Source organism: Larus michahellis, chromosome 6 (genome assembly GCF_964199755.1).
Source record: "Larus michahellis chromosome 6, bLarMic1.1, whole genome shotgun sequence".
Lineage (NCBI taxonomy): Eukaryota > Metazoa > Chordata > Aves > Charadriiformes > Laridae > Larus > Larus michahellis.
In genome coordinates, this window is record NC_133901.1 from 64,570,017 (window position 1) to 64,593,583 (window position 23,567).

Below are 23,567 nucleotides of genomic sequence, written 5' to 3' on the forward strand. Positions count from 1 at the left end.
ACATAGGGGTTTGGGTTTTGTTTTTGGTTTTGTTTTTTTCACAAAAAATAGCTACAAGGGAGTCTGTTTGAACCTTGCTGCTGTGTCCAACAGATGAAACCAGGTCATCTGTGCCCTCTGCTGGTGCAAGCAGGTTCCTGCCAAGAAGCCACGAATGGAACTCACAGGTGTCGCTGGCCACCTCCCTGGTGTAACAAAATACTGAAGAACGTCACTGGACTTTTGTCGTGTAACTCTACGGATTGTGAACACGGGAGAGCGTTGTGACACTAGTATTTGGGCCATTCTATATAATAGTGCTATCAATAACTTAAAATTAATCATGAAGCCACTACCAAGTACCTCACACCATAAATATTTTAGGTCCTTCAAAATTAAGACGGTTTACAATGCCAAAATTTAATATCAGACTCCATGAAAGATTTAAATTATGCCTCAGGAAGAAGATATATTAATTGAAACTCTGACAAAAACCTACTTTTAATTGCGGACTAATGCAAAAGAGCGACCTGAAAGTTCCTATACTTGCATAGTAGTAATGTGCCTGAAATATTTTGCATAACACATATTGCCTATCAAGATCAGCTTTTGCTTATGATTAAACAGATTATCTGATGACATTTTAGGGATTAACAGATTATATCCCTAAATCCAAAGATGTAACTAACACAGAAATCTTATTATGCATTAGAAAACAAACTATGCAGTCAGACCTGATCTGAAAATTACTCAGAAATCTCTTAGTAGGGTCAAGGCTAAGCACCTAAATTCTACCCAGAAATACATGCAGATTCTGGTTGCTAGACTTCCCTTTCTGCAAGTACACACATAAATGATTGAGGGAACCAGTTTACAGCAGCTGGCCTGCTCAAATTATTTTTTTTCCAATATTTTGGTGCAAAATACAGTTTTATGGCTATTTATACCACATTCAGATTCTTGCAGTCATTACAGCTGCAATATAGCATAAACCCAGAAGTTTATCCTTAATCTCTTTGCTTCAGTTTACATTGCTACGAGAACAAGTAAACTTGTGGTCCTGCTAACCTACAGACTTCAGTGAAATTGGCTAAGCTCTGACGGATCATATTCAAGAGTATTTTATCTGTTTTCAATAATTTATATTAATAATAACATATATGCAATACATTAATATAATTATACAAATATATATTTGTGTGCACTTGTAAATATGTAATAATTTATAATAATTACATATAATTGTATATATTATTGCGTAATTATATATAGTTGTATATATTATTGCAGATACCCTATGGCAGAACATTCATATATTTACTTCTAGAGGAAAGCTTGGATTATAACACTTCCAGTGGAATAGAAACATTTGAGGAAAACATGATGTGTTTGGAAAAGAAATGTCTCATTTCACTGACAAAGCGTACTTCTGACCTCCTTGTGGTCTCCTTAACAACCCATTATATAGGCTAAAGCAGGGTAGTACAGACAGTGTAACTGAAGTACGAACATAAGACATAGCCTAAGAAATAGCCTACTGGGCACACAGATTTGTCCATCCAGCCCAGTATCGTGTCTTCCACAGTAGCAATGAGTGACGCGTAAAAAAGACTTGCAGATGTGACTGGTAAGCAACTGCACAATAGGTTAATGACTAGGAAGTTTTAACCCATTAGAAAACAAATTAATGTCTCTACAGAAGGAGTAGACGTGCAGATGTGGAGCAGGGTGCACAGATCAGGAAATGCCTGAAAATGGGATTTAAAGAAATACTGCATGAGCTGATTACGTGGTGCCACTAGCAAATCAGCAAGGAGGGAGGTGTTGCACACAGCTGAGAGCACAGACAACCAGAAAATTCATGATGGAAAATGACAGCCAACAAAAGCATGTATGACACTACATATAAGACACTGATTAAACTTGGGAGAAGCGTAGTTTGCACTTCAGCCCACTGTATGCTCTTCAGTATCCAATGCACAGAATTCTTGCTTTCTATAATAAAGCCCAGAATCAGAAAGCATGAAGTTGATTGGAAACATCTCTTTAGCCCTCCTCAAAAGCAGAGATCATGCTGAGCCACTAACACTTCATTCTTTATTTCATCCAAGTACTCACTGAAAACATAGATGTCAATCTGGTTATTATAAACACAAAAAATTCCTGTGCAGAATATAAACAGATATTATGCATAGCTCTACTGTCATGTTTTCATTCTGGGGTACAAAAATGTACCTTCCAAATTCTCAACCTCTCTGAAGCAAAAGTCCAGAATGCAGGAAGTTCTTCTGTAATGTAGACAAATACATCCATTAGAGACTGGCCTGGTGCCATCAATCTAAAGATTTTCAGATAGAAAGGCTAGCACATTATCTCACTGTCTCACTCCATTTAAATTGATTTAATCTAGACAATTTCATTAATTTGTAAGAAGGAGAAAAGTTCCCAAAAGCTCAATCAATTAAAATAGCCTCGCTTTCAAGCTGTGTCTTAACTCACGTTCAAGCAGAACACTGACTGCATGTGCCACCCCAGAAAAAGAACTACCTCGCCAAAAATCCAACCCAAACCCAAACCAGCAGAACTCTGCTCTCAAGAGTCTTAAAATAGGTAGTAATACTTGTGTTTATTTCAGTAGAAACAACATCAAGCATGAGTATTGTTGCATATGACATGACATTGGTAGCCTGTCCATAACCGAGTCATATCGAATTGAATCATCTCCAATGAGAACAAGAAGTATCCAAACAGACTGTAATCTCAGCCAAATTCTTTTGCACTCACACTGGTGAAATAATTTTTCCATTGGTTTCCAGTGATTTCCATTACTACTGGTCTGCCAGTATGTATCTAATATTCCCAGCAGTGAGAAATACCTCCATACACTTGAAAGATTTGAGATTACTTTAAAGAGCATAAAAACCCCATCTCTACAATTTTCAAAACATATAAGCACCACAGACTGGATTCTGCAGTATGGCTAAAAACTCAAGCTCAATATATTGTTAAGTAAATGCAGGGTTATTTGCAGACATTCAATTTGTTTAATAAGCTTAGGGATAATTATACAATTGTGGTATTTTCTCTGCTGCCTTTACTGCAAGGCATTTCATATTGAGAAGTCCTAATAAGTCACTTTTACAACCAAAACTTGAATGCCAACCACAATGAAATGTTCTGTTTTAAAAAAATGGGTTTATATACATCAGGCGCTCTTAGAATAATAAGAGGCCCTCAAGCATTAGAAAAGCTTTACCTCACCATCTGTGAAGAGGTGACTTATGATTTCATAAACTGTGAAGTACGCTTAGGAATACTCTCACTGTTATAAAACTGTCTCCTTTTATACCTTCATGATATCTTACTGTTTCTTTATTCATTATGCTGCTCAGAGATGGGAAGGCCCAGGCACACTCAAAAGAGCATTTTAAATTACCGTGTTCTCTTAGACACCTTAATCAAACACGTGTGCCTTAAATCCACATTTTCTTCAGAAGCGACGCAGGCTCCAAAATGGTATCTACAGTGAGAGAATGGGAAGGTCCCCATTAACATGGTAAACACCCTCACATTAATGAGAGAAAAGCTGTACCGCTACTCAGACCACTTGCTGACAACATGTTTGCATTCGAATCTACAACACGTTATTTGTTTTTCTTTTTTTAATGAAAGCAATACAAACGTTCAATACAAACCATGTAAGTAGGCTGAACGTAGCCCCTGAACTGTATTTACAGTCTAAAAATACTAATAAATGTAAGTATTTAAATATTTAAAATATAAATAAATATAAATAATAATCTGGATGTATTGCACAACTATAGTAGACACCACTGAAATTCATCTGAAGGAGGGTTTGCCTCCTAGAGCACACTTAAAACCTCTAATAGAACTTTTTCTGCTAAATCGTAGAAGATAGGCACCTTCCAAATGCAGCATCCATCCAGTTAATAATTACCTAAACGCAGAGATGGTACATACGTTTCATCATATGACTACCCACATAGAAAATTTACATTTCCTAAGAACATCTACAGAATATAACTTGACAAACCCACAATAATTTTTTTTTTAAAAAAACATAATTGCCTTTCAAATTTATGTTATTTGATATGTCTGGATTTTGAGAAGAAAATAGCTAGGTCTGCTCCTTAGCAACTTCAGCAAAGGTGTCCACATACAACTAGTATTTATTTCCATACAGTACTTGGACTGCAGCTCTCTGTGCCTGCAAAGCATGGAGGCAGTAACAACAGTCAGTACAGCAGAACCATTAGTAAGACTTCACCACAGGATCAACATAGTCAGACTTTCCAGATGACACAATTTAAAACACAGGAGTTAAATAGTAGCCTTTTGATTCATCTCTGCTTGCTCTAGCATATGAGGAAGATGGTGTTCATTAATCTCCAAAAACTAATGAGAAAGTTTTTCTCCATTTGGTACTACAGATTCGCTTCCCTTTTCCATACTGGTCTGTCACCTCCCTAAGATTTCACTCTGCTCCCCCAGTACCGAATCAACCCTGTTTCCCTACTTCCATTTGCCCAGCACCCTAACACTGTCCCATGAATTGTAGCTGTTCCCAAAACACCACACCGCCCACCAGCTATATTCATAACCTCTGCTCACCCGCCCTCACCTCTGCTTTTCCTGCAGCATGGGAAGATGGCAGGGATGATCTTTTCCGCTGAAATATTTGGCTTTGAGGTGAAGTAAAGCCCTCTTCGTCTCTCCTATGGTTCTGTGATTCCTTCAAAGCTCTGGGGAAAAAAAAACAGCCATGAAAGAGGTAACAAGCGCACTGCCACAAGCCCCCTCACGCTTGTCCATGGCAATGCCCAGAAGGACTGTGGTCAGCCAGGACCACGCCACCAACCCCACCGGCCTCTCATCCAGCAACAAGATGTCACTGACTTTCTGAGCTTATCACCCTGACGTTTCTTTGTGGGGAGACGGGCATTTCGATGTTTCCCTGAGGACCTGGCAGTCCGTGGGGATGGTGACAGATCCCAACAGTCCCAGCAGACAGACAGTCAGGCCTTCAGCCACCCGCACCGAGGCTGCTCCGCTGCGCCTGGGTGGAGGCGGTGGCCGCCTCACGAAGCAGAGCGGCATGTGTAGACCCAGAGCCCTTTGTGGGAGCCCGATGGCGGGCCTCCGCGCACGGAGACAGAGGTGATAGTGGGTGCCTGTTCCCCCTCAGCCCCCCGTGCCCGGGGGTTGCCCTCAGAGGTGGGGGGCTGGCCCGGGGCACCCCGAGCTCGCCGTGCGCTCCCAGCCCCGGCTGTGTCCCACACCGCCCGCACCCCGGGGGCCGGCACAGGCGGCCCGCTTCGATCGACAATGCCAAGGGCACGGCCGGGCGGCAGGACGACGCTCCCGGCTGCCCGGGCCCACGGCCCGGGGCGGAGCGGGCCGGGCCTCCCCGCGGCGCAGGTTGCTGCGTGCGGGGGGTGGCGGCCCCTGCAGGCCGCGCCGGGGCGGACACCCGGAGCCTCGGCAGCCGGCGCCGCAGCCCGGCGGTGTCAGTGCCACGGTGTCCGCCGGGGAGCGAGAGGCAGAGTCGGCGGCCGCCCGCCCGCCCCATCCATCCCCGCGGCCAGGCCGCCGCATGCAGCCCTCACCCTGGAGCGGCGGCGGCGGATCGAGGAGCTCTCGCGGTCCTCCCGGCAGCGGCTGCTCCAGTCGCGGGACAGGATGTTCTCCAAGTTCACCTCCATCCTGCAGCACGCCGTGGAGGCGGTAAGGCCGCCGGCGGGCCCCGCCACGCCGCGCCGGGGATGCGAGCCGGGCCTAGCCGTCCAGTGGGCCCCGCGGGGAGGAGCGGCGGGGTTGGGGGGGGCTCGGTACCGCTCCCTGAGCGCGGTGCCCCTTCCCCGGGGCGTGCTGCCGGGGCAGGGCTGGCGGCGAGGGACCCCGCCGAGCCGGCAGGTTCGCCGGCTCCGGCTCGCCCCTGCCGCGGGGTAGGGAGGCGGAGGCCGAGCTGCCCTGGCGGGCCCCGCGCGGAGCCCGGGAAGGGAGCGAATCGGACCGGGGCTGCCGGGAGAGCGGGGAGCGGCCGCTACCCGCGGCCCCGCGGCGGGCCCGGGCGGCCCTAGCGCAGCCCTCACCGCCGGCGGGAGCGGCCTCCGGGCTGTCACCGCCGGGAGCCGGCCTTCCTGGGCGTGAGGGCGGCCCTTCCCCTGCCCGGCCGCGCTGGCTGCTTTCTGCGAAGCAAATAAGAAATGAAGTGAATTCAGGAAACTCCTCAGGGTTTCTCTGCTTGTCGTGGCCGGCAGACAACAACAGCAGCCGCCCTCTCCGGTGCTTTTGTGTGGTGGTGTCGCTTCCAAACCGGCGTTTTTGTCCCCGGTTTTGTTTTAACTCGGGGAGGGTGGACAGGGAGGCCGAGGGGATGTGGGGTGGTGTGTGTTCGGCTGGGTTTCATCATGGAGACTCGCACGTCGGTGCCCATCGCCGCCCGGGGGAGAGGAAAGCAGCAGGGCCTATTTCCGAAGCTGCCATTTCTCTAGGCCGCCTTCATCTTATCCTGCTTATCAGGAGTCGCTTACTGTCTGCACGATTTATTTTTGTTTGCTTTTCGGCAAGGTGGGGTCCTGGCAGTAATGTCTCTGGCTTTCAGCGCCTTTCCCCACAAGGCAGGACAGCTGCGGGACGGAGTTTGAAGAGGTGCATCTTTGGTTAGGTGCTAAAAACTGGCAGTGAAATACTGCGGAAAGCAAAGGCAGAAAGTGTTGAAGGAAAATGGTTCAAATGGTTGGAAAAAAAGAGCCTAGATGCCAAATCCTACCTCATGTGAGGGGCACCCTTTGTGCATTGATGTATGCCTCCATGCTGCAAATACTTAATCATATGCTTGACTTTATGTGTGCCTGTAGTTCTGCAGTCTTTAGCAGGACTGTTCAGGTTTTCAAGTTAAGCATGTATTAATTAATTGCAGGTTCCTAGTTTGCTCTTTTAGTGGTAGAGTGGCAATTGGAAAGGAATGTTTTAAATAATGATGAAGCGACTTATTTGAAAATTCTCTGTGACCACATATGAATGCCTTCAATAGACATTGGAGGAGAAACAGAAATGAGTGACTGCCCGACTAAAGGAATCTTGTTACGGTGAGCCGTGCCATGTTTTGAATAAGAGTGGATGACTGAGTTGTACGGAAGCGCAGAAATTATTCTTTCAGGCCTAGTGATTCAAGATATCTAATAAAAGTTATTCCTAGAAGAATGTTTACATTATTGATGGCATACAAAAAATAAACAAAAAGAACTGCATTTATTTGAGATCCATAAAAAATAGGAAAAATGAATAAGTTGAATGGAAAAGGGGTAAAGTAGAGATAGTAGGGACCAGGCCATCTTTTTTAATTGCCTCACCCTGCTAACACCCCTGTGATGGACCTTCTGATAATAAATACTGTGCTGAATTGCGTTTACAGGGTTGTGACAAATACCGAGCACCACATGCTAGGAAGGAAACATGGGATCACGAAAGCAAGGGGATGTTAAGAACATTTCCTACTTTAGCTAGAAAGTTTGACCTAGTAATTCAAACACAGAACTGAAAAATAGAAACTTTTAACCGCTTTTGTGGCTGTATGACTTCAGATCATTGTTTCGTTCTCTCTTTAATGAAAGTATGTGGGCTAGTTAGCTTTGCTACTCTGAAAATGAAACTGGTGTAAATCCTAAATATTAGATAAGTCCACCTTGATGCTGCCTGCTGTTTTCAGAACCTAGAGAATTTGGAGCTTCATTTTTATTTGCTGTTTTTGCTGCAAAGCAAGTATAGCTCGTTCAGCCTTGAGTAGGCTTGGTTTCAGCCCTGAATATCAGCAACAGAACTGGTAGCTAAGATATAAACTCTCAAAGGTTTTGGGTGCCTACCTCCCAGAGGAATTCAGTTGCAGCTGAACAGTTATCAGCTGAGCTGGAAATTTAAATTTAAATTTAAACTTGAAGAAGTGTCTGGGCTTAGCTTTCCTTGGTAGGATGACTTTTAAATCAGGATTGTTCGGGTAACCCTTCTCCCCTGTCGTTTCTCTTGCACATCACTTATATAAAGCTGCTGTCCTGCCTCAGGGCCTGCAGGCCTGCAGACTTTACAGAGATGCATTTAAATAGTAAGAGTTCCTATGTTATTAGATAATCATTGTTACCTTACCCTCAATATGCCATGTCTCTGAACTATGACGAGGAGTTCCAAAGGTTGACAGTCTAATACAGGTAGAAATATTTGCCTTTCACTTGCTGTGAGTGTACCGCTTTTTAATTGACTGCCTTCATGGCAGGACTGTGATGAGGTAAACATAAGGGACCAGTTGCTTTTTATTTCCTTGAATAACTCAAAACTTTTAGTCTTTTCTGCCTAAACTGTCCAAGTGTGTGAAATCATATTCTCGATTTTCATTACAACTGAATCCTAATTTTTGCCATCTCTAATCATATGTCAATCCTGCCAGTATTTCAGATATTTTTGCCCTTTCTGGATTTCTCTGCAGCATCCAGATGAGCAAGAACCACTGTGGTATCATCCCAACGGAGCATCATTAAATTGCGTTGGGTGGGTTGGTGAGAACGGTGGAGGGGACTGCAGTCTTTGACTGCAGTTACCTTACTTCAGCGCAGAATAGAAATGTTGCTAATATTAATGAACCTGTGACAGTTTATATATGGCTTGTCCCCAAAATGTTTTCTCTTTGCAATGCATTTCTGATATACTTTTATCGAAACATATTCCAGGAGTGCTACACTCTCAGCAGCACACAAAATGGAGTGTACAATAACAAAGCAGCAAGTTAGACTTACTTTTTTCTCTTATCTTGTGCTCTTCACTCATGTTTCCCTAGAGTAGCTTGTCTGTAAAATAGCTTGTCTGTAAAGGGGTCACTCAGTGTTCAAAGAACTTCTGTTTGTGTTTGACTTGGGCTTTCAGGAGATGTTTCCTCTTAATAGCGAACTCAAAAGCATGTTTTTGAGCTGCATACCTGGAGCAGGAAAAACATGATTTTGATTGTTTTGAATTTTGCAATTTGCTGTCAAACAAGATTATTTGTATCATGATTTTGGTATCTGGGAGTGAGTTTAGATTTTGGTGTCTGCTGCACATTTTTGGGACCCCTCTCTACCAACGATTCCACTGTATCTCTTATACTAGTACCTTAACGTGTTTTTAAGTAGCTTCTTTTCTGTTCATGTTTTCAGGCAGAACTGAGCTTTGAAAGATATTGAGTCACTTGCCACAGCTACTGCTTCAAAATCATTGACTGCATAACTTCTCAGAACAGGATTTCTTCTTCTTGAATCCACTTTATTTGATGTAATGACCTCACATTACTGATTGTTTTAACATTGTGCTGCTATTAACAAATTCTGATGGTGAAATTTAATGCATGGCTTGCAAGCATGTGCAGTCTTAATTTTATATGTGAAAGCAGTGACCGTTATAAACTCTGTGCCTTCAGCAGCTGAGGAAATAAAGTAAACCTTCCAGCATTAGTCTTTTTTCAGGTTTTCCTTCGGGGCAAACCTTCACACTAGTAAAGTAGTAAGATTGAAGAAAAACATCGTCTGCTGTAGTTTTCCGAGTTTCAGTCAGGGGAGTGTGCGTGCACTTCCCCTTCATTTCTCTTTGACCCAATTTCCGCTTTCTTTTTTAGTCTGGCATCTGACCAGCCAGTACCTGTTATTGTTTTATAGTGTTTTCTTTACTTTGTGAACTTGTCCAAAAGATCTTGAGGGATATCACCAGCTCCCATTGATTCCATTGTTTTCAGTAGTGAACTGCACTTCTGAAAAAGCGTGTATGAAAAATATGACTGATTTTTACATGCATAAAGGAATTGCTGTTAAATACTGTATATTTATAGGTTTCTTTGCTCTTGACATTATTTTTTCTTTCCTGCCTAAACACAAATTCTATATACTTCTGAAAACTACCTGGAACTGTATTTTGGGCAGATTATATAACGAGCAGACTATAGTTCTGGTCAGAGATCTATAGTTCTCCTGAGAACAGCACTTTTCTGTAAGGAGTGGGGTTCGATCATTAGTAACGTCTTGTCACCAGGATGATAAGGCAGCATGTGTTAAGTTTAGTTTGTAAATGAGAACACTCGTTTGCTCACTCCCAGGAAGCTTGACTGCTGGAGTTGGGGACCAGATGGAAGAGCTAATCAATGTCTACTCAAATGGGCTGGTTTTTAGTAGTGTGCAGTGAGTTTTGGCTATTTGACATACCAGCACCCACACCGCAGTCTTTAAGATGTTGGGGTATTTTTTCACAAAGGAGGAGAACTTCACTTGGAGATTAGGAATCAATAGCTCAAAATTAATAAGAACATATGTAATTACATCAAAATTAATTAATATAATTGCTAGGAATAACTGCACTTCTAAGGTAATTCCTTCAAATTAGACAAATAGCAGGTATTAATGGCATTCACAATGAATTGTGTTTTGCATCAGAATCTTTATACAAGTATGCGTACCTTTACAAAAGGGTGATCACTCAGATTGGCAACTGTAACATGTATTTCATCTCAGCTGGTAGCTAATAATTCATCCTAAAATAGAAACTACAACTTCATCCTGGAACTATCTGTCCTAGCAGGGTTAAAGCACATCAACCAAGTGTTTGGGAGGTTACGTTTTTCTAATGCTTTCCAGTGCTGGGCTTTGTTTGATACCAGCTGGACTAAGCTGGTGTCTTAGTCTTGGCCTTTACCTTGACTTTGTGTCTAAATAACTGAGTTAAGAGGCTTGGGGTTTTTTTCATTTTTTGTCAGTAAAACACTTTTCTCAGAATAATACATAGCATTGCTGGAGTTATATCTCTGTTCACTGGAATAGCTGTGCTGTAAAAAAGCAGATTTATAGTAGGTCCATCTGCAGTGGGAAGAGGAATTTGGGAAGTGGGGAGTATTTGGGGGTGGGGATACTTTAACTGAACAAGTAAGGAAATACAATTTTTTTTAGTATTGTTAGGAGTTGCTGGGTCTGGTAGCCCAATGCAGGCGAAGCTGCCACAACTCTGTGTCACTGTGTCTAGTCGGTGGCAGGGTTGATTGTATATTCCCAATAGCCATGCATGTACACAAAAGCATAGGTGCACACACGCTAATGGTATCTCTGTTTTGTATCTGTCTTGCAGTCCTTGGTCAGAGAAGACTCTGTGAAATCACTGAGTATTTTAATTAAAAAGGGCAGAACCTGTCCCTGAATTACCTCTTCACCTCTGAGAGGAGTCCCTGGAGGCGTTTGGTGGGAGGGAGAATGTCTGTATCCACAGTTCTCTCCCGCGGTGGATAGATTATTGACAGTGCTGAGAATTGAAATCCTTTTCCTGGCACTACTCAGAGGCACTAAATTCATCTTGAGGCAGATGAGGCTAGAAGGAGTGGAGAGGAAAATGACATCAGTCAAGGATAAATTTTTAATGTTATCTGTCATGTGTTACTATGGAAATAGAGTGGTCTGAAAGGCCTGGTATTCCTCAAAAGTCGTCTCTGTGCCATTCATCAGCCAGAGTTGAGTTTTCAGTATAGTTTTATTACAGAAAGATGCAAAATGATCATTACATTGCTTGAAATACACATCTACAGAAGCAAAAGTGACATACGAAGCATGATACAAAATACCGTGTACTGCATCTTCAGTTTATTCAGTTGTTCTTCTGAATTTCAATAACCTAGTAAACTTCATAGTAAAATAAACTAGTTTTGTCCAGCGTGCAGTGTCCTTATACTTACTCTGTGGTAGCTGGTGTGCTAAAGTGCTCTCAGTGTCCAGCTGTGGAAATATGGAAGACTTAATGAGTCCGCAGACTGTCAGGGAATGGATAAGCCATGTCAGTTTGAGTTCCTGGTTGCCATTTGTGAGGGCACATTTCCACACAGGATGCAGGTGTAGATAGTTACCAAGCACCACTACTTTTTTAAAGTCTTGGCGTTTCAAAGTCCTGTGTGCAAAGGGTCATTAACAATTAGCATTCCACTTTCTTATCACGGCAGGGCATGCTGTTCATATTCTGGGCTGTATGTCTTTACCAAGATAATAAGTGTCGTTAAATTCCAGGGAAAGAAAAGACTGGTGTGGAAAACCTCCAAGGCTTTTTCTGTATACAGATGTTTGAGCCCTGTGCGTCTGTTTGTCCAAGAACTGAGGCAACTCAGCACTTTTTAGGCCCTGTGAGGAGACACTAGAGGAATTCAGAGTTATTAATTTCAAATGTGGTATCTGTAGCTTCTGGGGAAAAAACTTCTTCACTATGAGGGTGACTGAGCCCTGGCACAAGTTCCTGGAGAGGTTGTGGAATTTCCATCCTTTCAGATATTCAAAAGCCGTCTGGGCATGGTCCTGGGCAACCAGCTCTAGGTGTCTGTGCTTGAGCAGGGGCATTGGACCAGGTGTCTTCCAGAGGTCCCTTCCAACCTCAGCAACTCTGTGATTCTGTGAAGGACGGGACTCCGTAGCTTGTTGGGATGCTTCAGCTCCTTATTCTTCCCAAAATGGACACAGCAACTTACACAGGGCATTCTTCCTGTTTGCCCACAGGTCTCATTGCTGCCGTCATGTCAGGTGATAATCCTTTTTTTCAGGATTACATATAAAAGAATGACTTGAGGACTTGATTGTCAAAAAAAAGCATCAAGCAAGTAGGATTAGGCCTCAGTAACAACAGACCTTCATATGATCTGTTGAGCGGTGGGGTTATTCCCTATAGATTCCCTGATTTTACCAGCTCTGAACATTTTACATTGTGGTCGTAAATTCAGTGTTTGCCTCAACTCTCACTTTGGAAAGCAGAGTGGTAAAATGATCACGGTCCTTCTTTTATCACATGCCGTCTGTGGTGCCATGGGCTGCAGGGCACCCAGGTCTCAAGGTCGGGGAAAAAAGGAGTACTGATGTTGGCTGACCGGGAGGCTGTGTTTCGTTCTTGCAGCATGTTGTTCCTGGAAGCCAGTCATGCCCAACCAGCCATCCCAAATTCCTCCAGAAAAACAGAAATGACATAAGAAATTTATTTCTTAAATAAAAAGAACAACGTGTCAAGCTCTGGGGATGGGCCTCGTGAAAAAAAAAAAAAGAAATAATGATCTTTTAAAAGTTGTGGTTAACAGGAAAAAAAGGCGTGGGAAAAGCTGTGTGAAGCAGCTAATGGGTATTTTTAAGGGAGCAGAGGGAGAGAGGAGAACAGAGCATACAGAAAGGGAAGAGGGCAGCAAGAGTAGATGTAAAATAACATGATTTTTTCTTGAAGGATAGAACTCTGAGATCTAAACAATTCAAACCCACATTTCTAGTGTTGATTTGCTGTATGAACAATTGCTTTTGTTGCTTCAAATAGATTGTCTGGTCATAGAGACATCACAGAGATTATTACTGCTGTTCACAAGCCAGGCAATATGACATGGGGCTTATGTCATGAATAATGTATGTAGTCCTTGTTAAAGGTAAAAGAGCACGGAGTAAGAATTGTAGCTCTAGTCTGTAGCAGGGTACTTCCAAGTATAAGATAAAATTCAATTTAATCTCTGGGGAAATATGTTTATTTAATTCCTAACTGGTTTTTGTTTGGTTTTTTTTTTCCCCATAGCTCGCACCTTCCCTTCCATTACAAGAAGATTTCGTTTACCACTGGAAAGCAATCACCCATTACTACATAGAGACATCAGGTAAAAGAAGAAAACATTCTGGGTTTGTGTCTTTATTGTGAAAACTAGAATTCCCAATTTCAGTGTGGTTAAAAATTAAAGATTAAGAAATGCTAAAATGAGTCATTTCTCTTATCAAAATACCAACAATAATAATTAATAATTAAAAATATTGTGTACCTCCATTCATCTCTATAAAAGTAGGCATGAACAATGATGGAGGGAAGTTCTTCTTTTCTGAGTACCACGAAGAGAATTGTACCTTTTCACGTCCGACCCAATTTCTGTCTTCACATATTCTGTTTAATCTGAACAGATTACTACAGGAATGTAGTCCCTGTTATTAACTTCTTTTATTGTTTTGCATCAGGGATTTTCTTTTTCTTTCCAAGATTTTAACAAAAGTAATTTTGTGGTCATACATTTTCCCAGACATATATGAATTCTGTGGCCTCAGCATTAGGTATTTTTTCTTTAATGTCTTGTCTCCATGAAAGGTATTTTGATAACGTGGCTCTGGAAAGTGAATTTGTGAGCAGAATCAGAACACATTTTGTTAGAAGTTATACAAACCTTATTCTGCTCTTCTAAAAAATGTGTATTCTGATGAAATAGGACTGTAGTTACTTCTTCTTAACCTCTTCCCTGGTTTCCTACAACAGTTACGCAACATTTAATTTTTTAATTTTTGGTCCTAGTTATTAAACTATTACATTTTAAAAGTGAATGTTACCATGCTTTCCTCAGTCTTATTAGTTCTGCATTTCTGCTAGAGTAGCTATTGGCTCTGGGACTGGTGATCTTGTTTATATCAATATTTATTCTTACAAGCTGAAACTCGACCCTTGATTCTAAATACCCATCTTTTGGAATGCTATGTGATGTTCCCTAAGGTAGAAATGACGGGGTGGTAGGGGAAAACTGATACTTGCGATTATATGGTGCAGAATAAAAGCTGACCTCTCTCCCAGGCTTTCAAATGTCTTGTGAAAAACAAGTTCCCACTCAGTAGTTGTATTTCTCTCCTCTGCAGTGGGAGCAGTATTATGCCTAGGAAACTCACGCAAAACACTCTAGGCTGACTGGAGATTAGGTTGTGGTAGAGACCAAAATCACTCTGACATGGCAGTTTTCCTTTGTGATCTTGTTGCCATTGGCATGCAAGTGACAGTTATTTTTAGATTATTGCGTAAGAAGTAGTAATCATTTCCCTAGTGGGATAGTTGTTCAAGTAGAATTTAGCTGAAAAAACAAAAAGGGAAATCTCCATGTGTAGATGTGCTCAACAACATGTTAATGCCAGCTCCCACTGCCAGTGGCATAAATCCACAGCAGTTTCATGACTTCAGTGTAATGAAATCAGTGTCTTACCCTTTCCTTCATAAAGTCTGAGAGAATGCTCTCTTAATGCATAAAGTATAAAAGACAAATCTAAAAACTTTTGAAGAATAAACAGCGTAGAGTTTGTGTTTTCTTTGTTAGAAAAAACCATTTATTTAGTTATCTAGTTTGTAAAGAAACTGATCATGATTTTAAAAAAGCTGAAGTTAGAGGCTGTTTATGGATTTCAGAATACAATGTGAAGAGTCAAAGAGGAAGTTATCAAGATGGGGTGGATACTAACCGGAAGATTGAGAGTGGGTGTTTCTCTCCCTAAGCTTGGTGTAAAAGTTTTCCTTTCTGACTGTGTAATTAATGCATGTTTTGAAATTTGGCGTTTCACCTTTTCCCCATTGCAAGGTTAGATATCTGCCTAATGCATATTCTAGTTTACATTTCTGAAAATTTGGTTTAAGACATGTTAAAAAACATACTTACTATATGTAAGATTCTTTAAACGAGTGGTCTTGTTTTTAAATCTTAAATTTGTAACTGAACTTAAGAAAAGTGAGGACAATATTTTAATAATTCCTAATTGCGCATCTCTTCTATTTAGATGACAAAGCCCCCGTGACTGATACCAACATTCCTTCTCACCTGGAACAGATGTTGGATATTCTAGTTCAAGAAGAAAATGAGAGAGAATCAGGCGAAACAGGACCATGTATGGAATATTTGCTACATCACAAGATTTTGGAGACACTCTACACACTAGGAAAAGCTGATGTATGTACTTCTCAGCAGAGCAAGTGTGTGAGCTCCTAATTGTAAAAGGGACTGAAGTTCTACAGTAGGTGGTAGTGTGGGACACTGAACTCTAGCAAATAGCTGTTTACTTACGTTACCAACATATTACAAATAACAGTCTTTTACAAGTGTAAGCAAAGTGAGACAACCAGTGAGATGTTGACTAACACAGAACCCTGAGATTTGTTACTTACCACGCTGATAATGTTGACTGTGAAGCTAGAAATAGGAGAAACATTTTTGTTCAGTCTAGAATTTTTCTGGCTTCTACAAGAGAGTGTTATCCCTCTCTGTCCTTTGTTAAGTGTTGGGAGCTGCTTGGGTGAAAAGTGCTGTATTAAATACAAATTTTAATTTTTCTGAATGTGATGAGTTATTGCTCAGAAAGACTTCCATGTCAGAAAGCATTGATTTAAGCTGATCCCCAGACAGCTTTCACATCCAAGTCTTTGGTATGAATGCAGCCCTTGGCAGTTTTGTCTGGTTCTTCTCATGTCTGCCTTGTGGCACATGTGAAATTAGCTTCATGGTCTTGGTGCATTCTTGTTGCTGTCTTTCTTGGCAGACTTATGAGCTGAAATGTATGGGGTTGGATGGATCATGGGGTAAAATTAACTTGGCAGCCCTTGCACTAGAACTTTTTGTATCACGATGCAGGTGCAGTTAGGAAACCGTGGTGTATCCTGTTCCAAGAATAAATGGAGCTCGTCGTGGTTTCATTCTCAGTCAGTCTTTTACACATTGTCATGAGTTTTTAGTCTGCTGGATTTTACATGTATAGACAATGTAGGGTACTAGCTGTCTGAGCCTGGGATGTTCCTTGCTCTGGAAGGACCAGAGCTCTACAACTCCTGTTACTGTACCAGCTGTCCTGCAATCAGGCTAAGGTACCTGATGTATTGAAAGTACTTGCTCAGAAATACAGCTAGTTCAGTAATCTATAAACTTTGTCAAGAAACCAAGATGAAATGGTGACATATGTGAAGCGGGTAATTAGTAGGATGTTTCTAAGAGTTGAGAGAAGTCATTTTTCACTCATGCAAATACGCCTGTACCAGCAATTCCTGTGCAGCCTGTCTTTATACTTTGCCATTTGTGAGTTGATACATCTGAAGTAAAGACACAGTTCAGCGCTTGCAAGATGTTGCAAAGATCTGTTGCAAAAAGAATAATATCCTTTCACAGCAACCACTTAGACTTACTGCATTATTGTGGATGCATCCTGGTGGTACACATTTTGTCATTCTTTTCAACGGATTGCTTGACAACTCAGTGATAATTACGTATTAATAATCTGGGGATAATTACCTTGGAAGGAGAACAACTAGGCAGTTGTCATTCCTGGCTATTGCCACCCATGCTCCATTCACCTGTGCAGTGAACCAGATGAGGGAGATGACGTGGGTTAAAATTAACCTCTGGAATGACAGCATTTATTAACGTGGTAGAGCACATTAGAGTCGGGGGAATTTAGCTAGAAGCAAAGGTACAGAAAGGACCACAAGAATCGTATCTCATGGAGATAAGAAAGTGCTTTCATGGGGCATGAGGGACAGCAGAACATGGGTCTGGATGTTCCAAAGATACTTGTGATTTATATTCTGCTGAATCTCAGGGAATACAACAGTTTTCTCTTGTCCTGGAACATCTGTGCATTTATAAACACTTTACCTGTCTAAGGTTAATTCCTCGTGAATTTAAAAACCTTTTGTAGACATGTAGATGTTTTGTGGCACAATACCGTAAAAGACAGCAGACCTGTAGCCGATTCATTCAGAGTTAATTTCCCCTCGTTGCTGTGTTGATAGGGAATATTTCCTGGAAAGACTGGTAGAAGTGTTCACTAGAGCAATTTACTGAAAATGTGAATAATTTGAAAAAGAAAACAGTAACACGATGCAACATTTTTTGTTGATCTCTGTTAATATCGACAAAAGTAATGTGTTAACAGATGATGGTTTTTTTTAAAATACTTTGGATAAATTATTGCTGTTAAATTAGCCATTTTGAGTGACAAACTTGCATCTATGTTTCTCTCCACATTTGTTATACTTTTGTTATTGTTCATCTGTTTTTCTTTCAGTGTCCTCCAGGAATGAAACAGCAAGTTTTGGCTTTTTATACAAAACTTCTTGGAAGAATACGGCAACCTCTTCTTCCCCACATAAATGTGCATAGGCCAGTGCAGGTAATGTTCAAATTTTAAATAAAATATATTTTTGTATGACAAGTTTCTCTTATTCTGCTGTAACTAATGGTACCTTTAATTCTTCCATTGTCGACTGAGTTAAAGAAACTGCTCAAGTGCAGTATTGGTTTTAATGTATTAATGATTAGAGCCTTGTACTGCCACTGCAATGTAAGTCGTGAGTAATAAAGAAATCTTGTTCATAGCAATCTAACTCTGGAGCAAATGTTCAAGTCAATAATCATACATCATTGTGGTATGTATAGAGAAAAAGAATTCAGTCCGTCATTCTAGAAAAGCTCTTAACTTACTCCCTGTCTTAATCGTTCACTTTTCTTTATGTGATAGAAATTAATCAGGCTGTGTGGTGAAGTTCTGGCAACACCAACAGAAAATGAAGAAATTCAGTTTCTCTGCATAGTATGTGCAAAGCTGAAACAGGATCCATACCTGGTCAACTTCTTCCTTGAGGTGAGTAAATCAAATCAAATTTTGCAGGTTTATTTACAGTGTCACAGACAAAATCTGATAGAGGACTGGAGGTATCACATTGTGCTTCATAGCTTAGTTTTCATTCGCTCTGTGATTTTCTTTCCTGTGATATTAGAAGGGCTTTTGTCTTGTTTTCAGAGACTTGATACATCTGATTATTTTTACTGTAATTTCATTTACTCACAAATATACCCGCATGAGGTCCTTATCCTTTGTAGTGAAAGTGCCTTTAGAGTAGTGATATGAATTGTAATGTAAAGCACTGTGTGAGGGAGACCTTGGATTTCTTATGTTGTTTTGTCTTCAGCCCAATAAAGACTAAAGGACAGATTGCATGGGGCACTGAAACCTTGCAAGTTGCTAAGTATTCTGCAGGATTGGGCCCTTATTTGGTAGTGGCACATATGGTCTAGCTGCAGTGCCAGCTCACAATCTACAATATGACATTATTTTCTATCTGTAAGAAAGCCAAATATCTTTACTCCCTCTTCAAAGTTAACATGTGGCACTGATGAAATCAGAGTGGGAGGAGAAAGAATTTCTAGACTGGCTTTCTGTTCCCATTTAGGAGGAGCATATAAAAGTTTCATTTATACAAGTCCATTTAGAAATGCCTCCTGCTCCCACTGCAATGTTTCCGATGGTGACACAGTATCTATTAAACATGTGATACACAGGTGAAAAGATGTAGGTATAGTGTCCTTAAGGAATATTTTACAAGCTTTCCACAAACAAGATCTGTAACAGCAGATTCTGTTAAAGTGCAAAGATAGTTGTTTTCCATTGGGTACATGAATATCACTTATAAGTCGGTAGTAAAGAATCCATCTTGAGTTTATTTTTACCCTAATTAAATACCACCCCGATTGTGATTGTATCCACTGTAGTTGTACAAGCAGTAGCAATGGTGTAAGGACTGAAAAGACAGTGTTTAAACATAAGAAACACTCAAAAGCAAACTACTAGATATATTACATGCAGAATATGGTAGAAGCCCAAACCAGGATTACTTTTAGTGTTATTTATGTAAGTTGTATGGTTTGAAAAGAACCCCCTGAACGACTGTTATACTCAAATAATGCCCTTGAAATCAAACCTGAGAACCCCAGTCATAAGAACCACAAGTATTTTGTCAGACATTTAGTGTTCTTCCCCAAAATAGCAATATCACAATATTAAAAATCATACATGGAAAACCAGATAATTCCAAATTTCAGAGTTCTCTGGTTTCACAAAATGCTGGCCGTAGGGTTCAGGCAAGCTGAAAAACATTTTTTTGTAGCTCCTGTTTCCTTCACATTATTCTAAATGTCATAGCCTAAAGCATATGTCTTTGCAACTTCCGATAGTTGTTTCCAGATAAGGTATTTGGGGTGCAGAATTGTCCTTTATTAGAATAGAATATTCTGATTGTTCACATCTATGCCTCTTAGAGGTGCTATTGTTGTGAGTTCATAGCTGTTTCTGACCTTCAAATACATGAAAGGGTAAATTTACAGAATCCTGTGTGGCGTTTCTCTCTCAAATTTTCAACACGTGTAAACTGAAATGCAGATACATCTCTCCAAAACAGTGTGTATCTGCTAGTTTTGCTTCCTTCTTTGATTTTTCCTGATCAGTTTCTACAGTATTTTATGAACAGAAAAAACTCAAGTATGTACAAACCCAGGATTTCCTTTGTATGATTCCATATCAAATAGTTTGTTGATAGAATGGTGTTTATATTTTAGTAAAATCTTTCACATGTATTGCTTTACCAATAAGGCATCACTTTATCTCTCGGGCAAGTTACTTTTCTTTTGGAAATAAGAACTGGAACAACTGCATTCTACTTTGTTAAACCTTTAAAATCCACGTTAATTTTACTTTGGCTTTAATTTATTCTTTTCTTTAAGCTGAGTTTTCCTTGTTCTTGTGTGGAGAGAAAGAACATACATAGGAATGTTTGACTTGTCACCTCTCTCAGCCATTATTTTATGGTAAACTTGTTACCTCATGGTTTTTCCTTATTCGTTTATTCCTTAGTTGCCTCATCTCATCTCATCGCATCTTATGCAAGATACTCCTTCCAACTGAGTGTTCCATGCAAAGGGACACTTGATTCTCTGTGTTTCAATTTCAGCTTTTGAGACCTTAAACAAGTTCTAGTATAGTAGTGTCCATTAAAAAGTTGTACCTTCATTTTATAAAATGAACAGTAGTTTCACTGTTCACTTCTACTTTCATTACTACAAATTATCAGCTTTATATTTCTCACCATGAATTAAGTAGAGATTCTCATTAGCTGTGACGTCACTTAATTTTTTCACAGAATTCTTTTTAAATCTGTCATATCTGTGTATCTTTTTAAATCTTTTAAATCTGTCATAAATCTAGACATAGCGTCATACCCCACAGATTTTTAAACTCTGATAGTTATGTATCACGAAAATGTAAAAACGTATTTTTATATTGTCTGCTCTCTGTCGATGCTGAATTCAGTTAGAGGAGTACTTTGTCTAGAAGGCACTGAATATGTGTTTTATGTAACCTTTTCTATTAGGTCATTCAGGATCCTGTTTTGCGCGTTTACAAGAGGCAGGTGAGCAGCTAAGCTGCAGAATTGCATGATTAAACAATAGGAAGCTTAAATACATGCAAAAACTCTGCCTGTGTGTTGTTCAATGTACAGACTGCTTTGTGTCACCTGCCAACGTAAGAGTAATGAGCTATGGACTAATTTCTAGGGGCATTTATGTATTTATATATGTTAGGTCTTCTCGTCGATGCCTTAGCTAAACAAACAATGGCTTTTCAAATGACAGAAGAGTCCAGCCATGAGGCAATAGGCTGATGTAATATAAAACAAGTATTTTACAAAATATTATGTCATTTTTGAAAAAAGGAGCTTTTTCTCTTTGGCAACCTTGTCTGCTACTTGGATAGTGCCAGCAACAGTGTACAATCCAGGACTGAAATGCAGTTCCAGCCTCTAGTACTGCTTTATGTGCAAAGCTCATCGTTGTGATTCAGATATTCCTGTGTATTGCTAAAATATATGGGAGGATACTGGAGGACTTTAGAAGATTTAGGGATAGACAGACATGGTTCAGACAGACACATTTTTGTTGCTTTGCAGCCTTATGCATTTCACACTGTAAAAAAAAAAAAAATATATGTGTGGAAGCAGTAATTTTTCTGCTGTAGTGAAAAATCATACTTACTTTATAGCATGCAGTGTGCTGCTTTTACCACTGGGTTGCCCCTCCAGGGAGTTGGTTATATGAGTGTATCACAACATTCAGTACAAATTCGCCACAACGAATGCACGTCTATCAAGCAAGCATTCACAGCAGTTCTCTCGTTTGCTGCCTGAGACTGTCGTGTAGTTAGTACCTGCTGGTTTGTATGTACTAAACGCCATTAACCCCAAATGGTTACTCTTTTAAATTATTAATGCTTGACATATATTTGTAATATTTTTGGTGTTACCATAGATAAGGGGAACCGTTTGGATTTATAGTCTCCCTACTGTACTCACTTGAAAAAATGTCTTGTGTTGAAGTCTAATTTACGGTTCTAATAAAGTATTATTCACCTGTGCTTATGCCAGAAGAACACTGAATCTTGCCTTGCTGTGAGTTTCTTCTTGGTATCACAGAGCACAAATTTAAATGCCTTTATGTGCTGGAGACAGATTTATGGGAAGACAGTTTCTTTCAGGCTAAGTAGAGATGGTTTGTAGATTCCGGGAAGGTTCTCTGTGATCTGTTATATCTGTTATCCAGTGCCCAATGCTAAGTTCTAGTATCTTCTGTCCATTCAATCTGCTCAACTTTTTCTTCACGAGAAACACAACTTGAGAGTACTTTGCTGTCATAAAAGATGTTTTTTTCCCTTTCCTGTTGAAGATAAAATCTCAAGAAGTTTAGAATGAATTTAATTGTATGACTCCAACTGGAAATAGTGTTTCAAACATTAGATGATTTTGAGGCCTTGACCTAGAAGGGGATGTTTTGTAGTGTGTGCTAAGGTCTAAAGGTGCACTCATAAGGTAAATGAAAAACTTCTATCAAATAGTGGGCAAATCAAGTGAATATGTGCCTTCAGTGGTGGAGAGAAAAAGATGCCATCTCTTTGTAGATGGCATATTCAGCCTTGAAGCAAAATGGTACAGGCCTTAGCGAAATTTTAGCAGATTAAAAAATGTGCTAGGTTTAAAGACTCCCACGCTCCTGCAACCCATTACATTCTATGTGGTTACTGTATCCAGCCTTGTAGGGAACTACTTCAAATGATGGTGTAAAAAGTTGGCCTTTAGCAAATTTCTACTTCAGGATGAACAGTAATTGCAACCATGTAATTCCAACAAAATGCTTTGCAGAGTAAGTTAAAAGCAATGGCTTCCAAGGGATCAGCAGGTATAATCACAGAAGACATGCTAAAAGGCCAAGACTCTTTGACAACAGACACAGGACAGCCCCTTCAGCCTGAAGAAATACCTAGTGCCTCTGGAGCGGAGCAGATGGAGAAGGAAGATGACCTCCCTCAACAGGCGGACGATCTCTCTTTCAGTCTGGATGAACTAAATGTCACATCATCACCCGAGTCCTCCACTGTTTGTCCAAATCAAGACTATAATTTAGTGAATTCTCTACTAAACCTCACCAAAAGTCCCGTGAGTTGGTGTTTTTTTGTTCTTTTTCATGTGATAAAATGATGAAATAGTTTGAATGCTCTGCGAGGTGGGAAGCAGGAGTGAATATACATGTATGTACATGCTGGTTTTTAACTATAAAAAGTAAAATGAGGTTTGTTTTGCAGGTGGTTTTTGTAAATTGGTAATCTTCTTTGCCAATTCAGGTTAAAGTAAAAATATTATTTTTGAAAATTAAGTTTGTTAATCATAATGTGGGTTTGGATCAATTTATATAGGATGCTGCATGTTTCACAGACATGCTCCGTAGGATCATCATTAGATTAAATATACCACAAGAGAATATTTAAAAAACTACTTTCAATTGTACTGACTTAACCAACCCCCCTTTTTTTTATAAGTGGACTGGGCTATCTCTAGGGGTTTGATTTCTTTTAAAAACAACTGCTGCATGTCTTACCCAGTTCCATCCTCAATTTCATACTCAG

General features: G+C 40.5%; 1 protein-coding gene and 1 long non-coding RNA gene across 6 annotated transcripts in view; one reads left to right on the forward strand and one right to left on the reverse strand.

The window, feature by feature from the left end:
- Positions 1–2,055: 2,055 nt before the first annotated feature.
- LOC141744516 (uncharacterized) lies at positions 2,056–6,049 on the reverse strand. Of its 4 annotated transcripts, none has more exons than XR_012587483.1 (4): positions 5,607–6,049; positions 4,622–4,742; positions 3,416–3,499; positions 2,056–2,267 (listed from the first exon to the last, which is right to left on the reverse strand). It is a non-coding gene; the product is annotated as an uncharacterized LOC141744516 (long non-coding RNA). The 4 variants fall into 4 exon arrangements; XR_012587482.1 differs by lacking the exon at positions 5,607–6,049 and adding an exon at positions 5,289–5,416; XR_012587485.1 differs by lacking the exon at positions 5,607–6,049 and adding an exon at positions 4,963–5,394 and having other exon boundaries at positions 2,066–2,267.
- FHIP2A (FHF complex subunit HOOK interacting protein 2A) overlaps positions 5,264–23,567 on the forward strand; it is a 32,963-nt gene continuing 14,659 nt past the window's right edge. Inside the window, exons 1-7 of one of the 2 annotated variants that reach the window (XM_074590644.1) lie at positions 5,264–5,724; positions 13,579–13,657; positions 15,573–15,742; positions 17,847–17,951; positions 18,300–18,422; positions 20,986–21,024; positions 22,807–23,100. In XM_074590644.1, coding sequence (XP_074446745.1) covers positions 5,326–5,724; positions 13,579–13,657; positions 15,573–15,742; positions 17,847–17,951; positions 18,300–18,422; positions 20,986–21,024; positions 22,807–23,100 — 1,209 coding nt within the window. In that variant the 5' untranslated portion in view covers positions 5,264–5,325. The remainder of the gene's footprint in view (positions 5,725–13,578; positions 13,658–15,572; positions 15,743–17,846; positions 17,952–18,299; positions 18,423–20,985; positions 21,025–22,806; positions 23,101–23,567) is intronic. The other variant, XM_074590643.1, reaches the window with a different exon arrangement.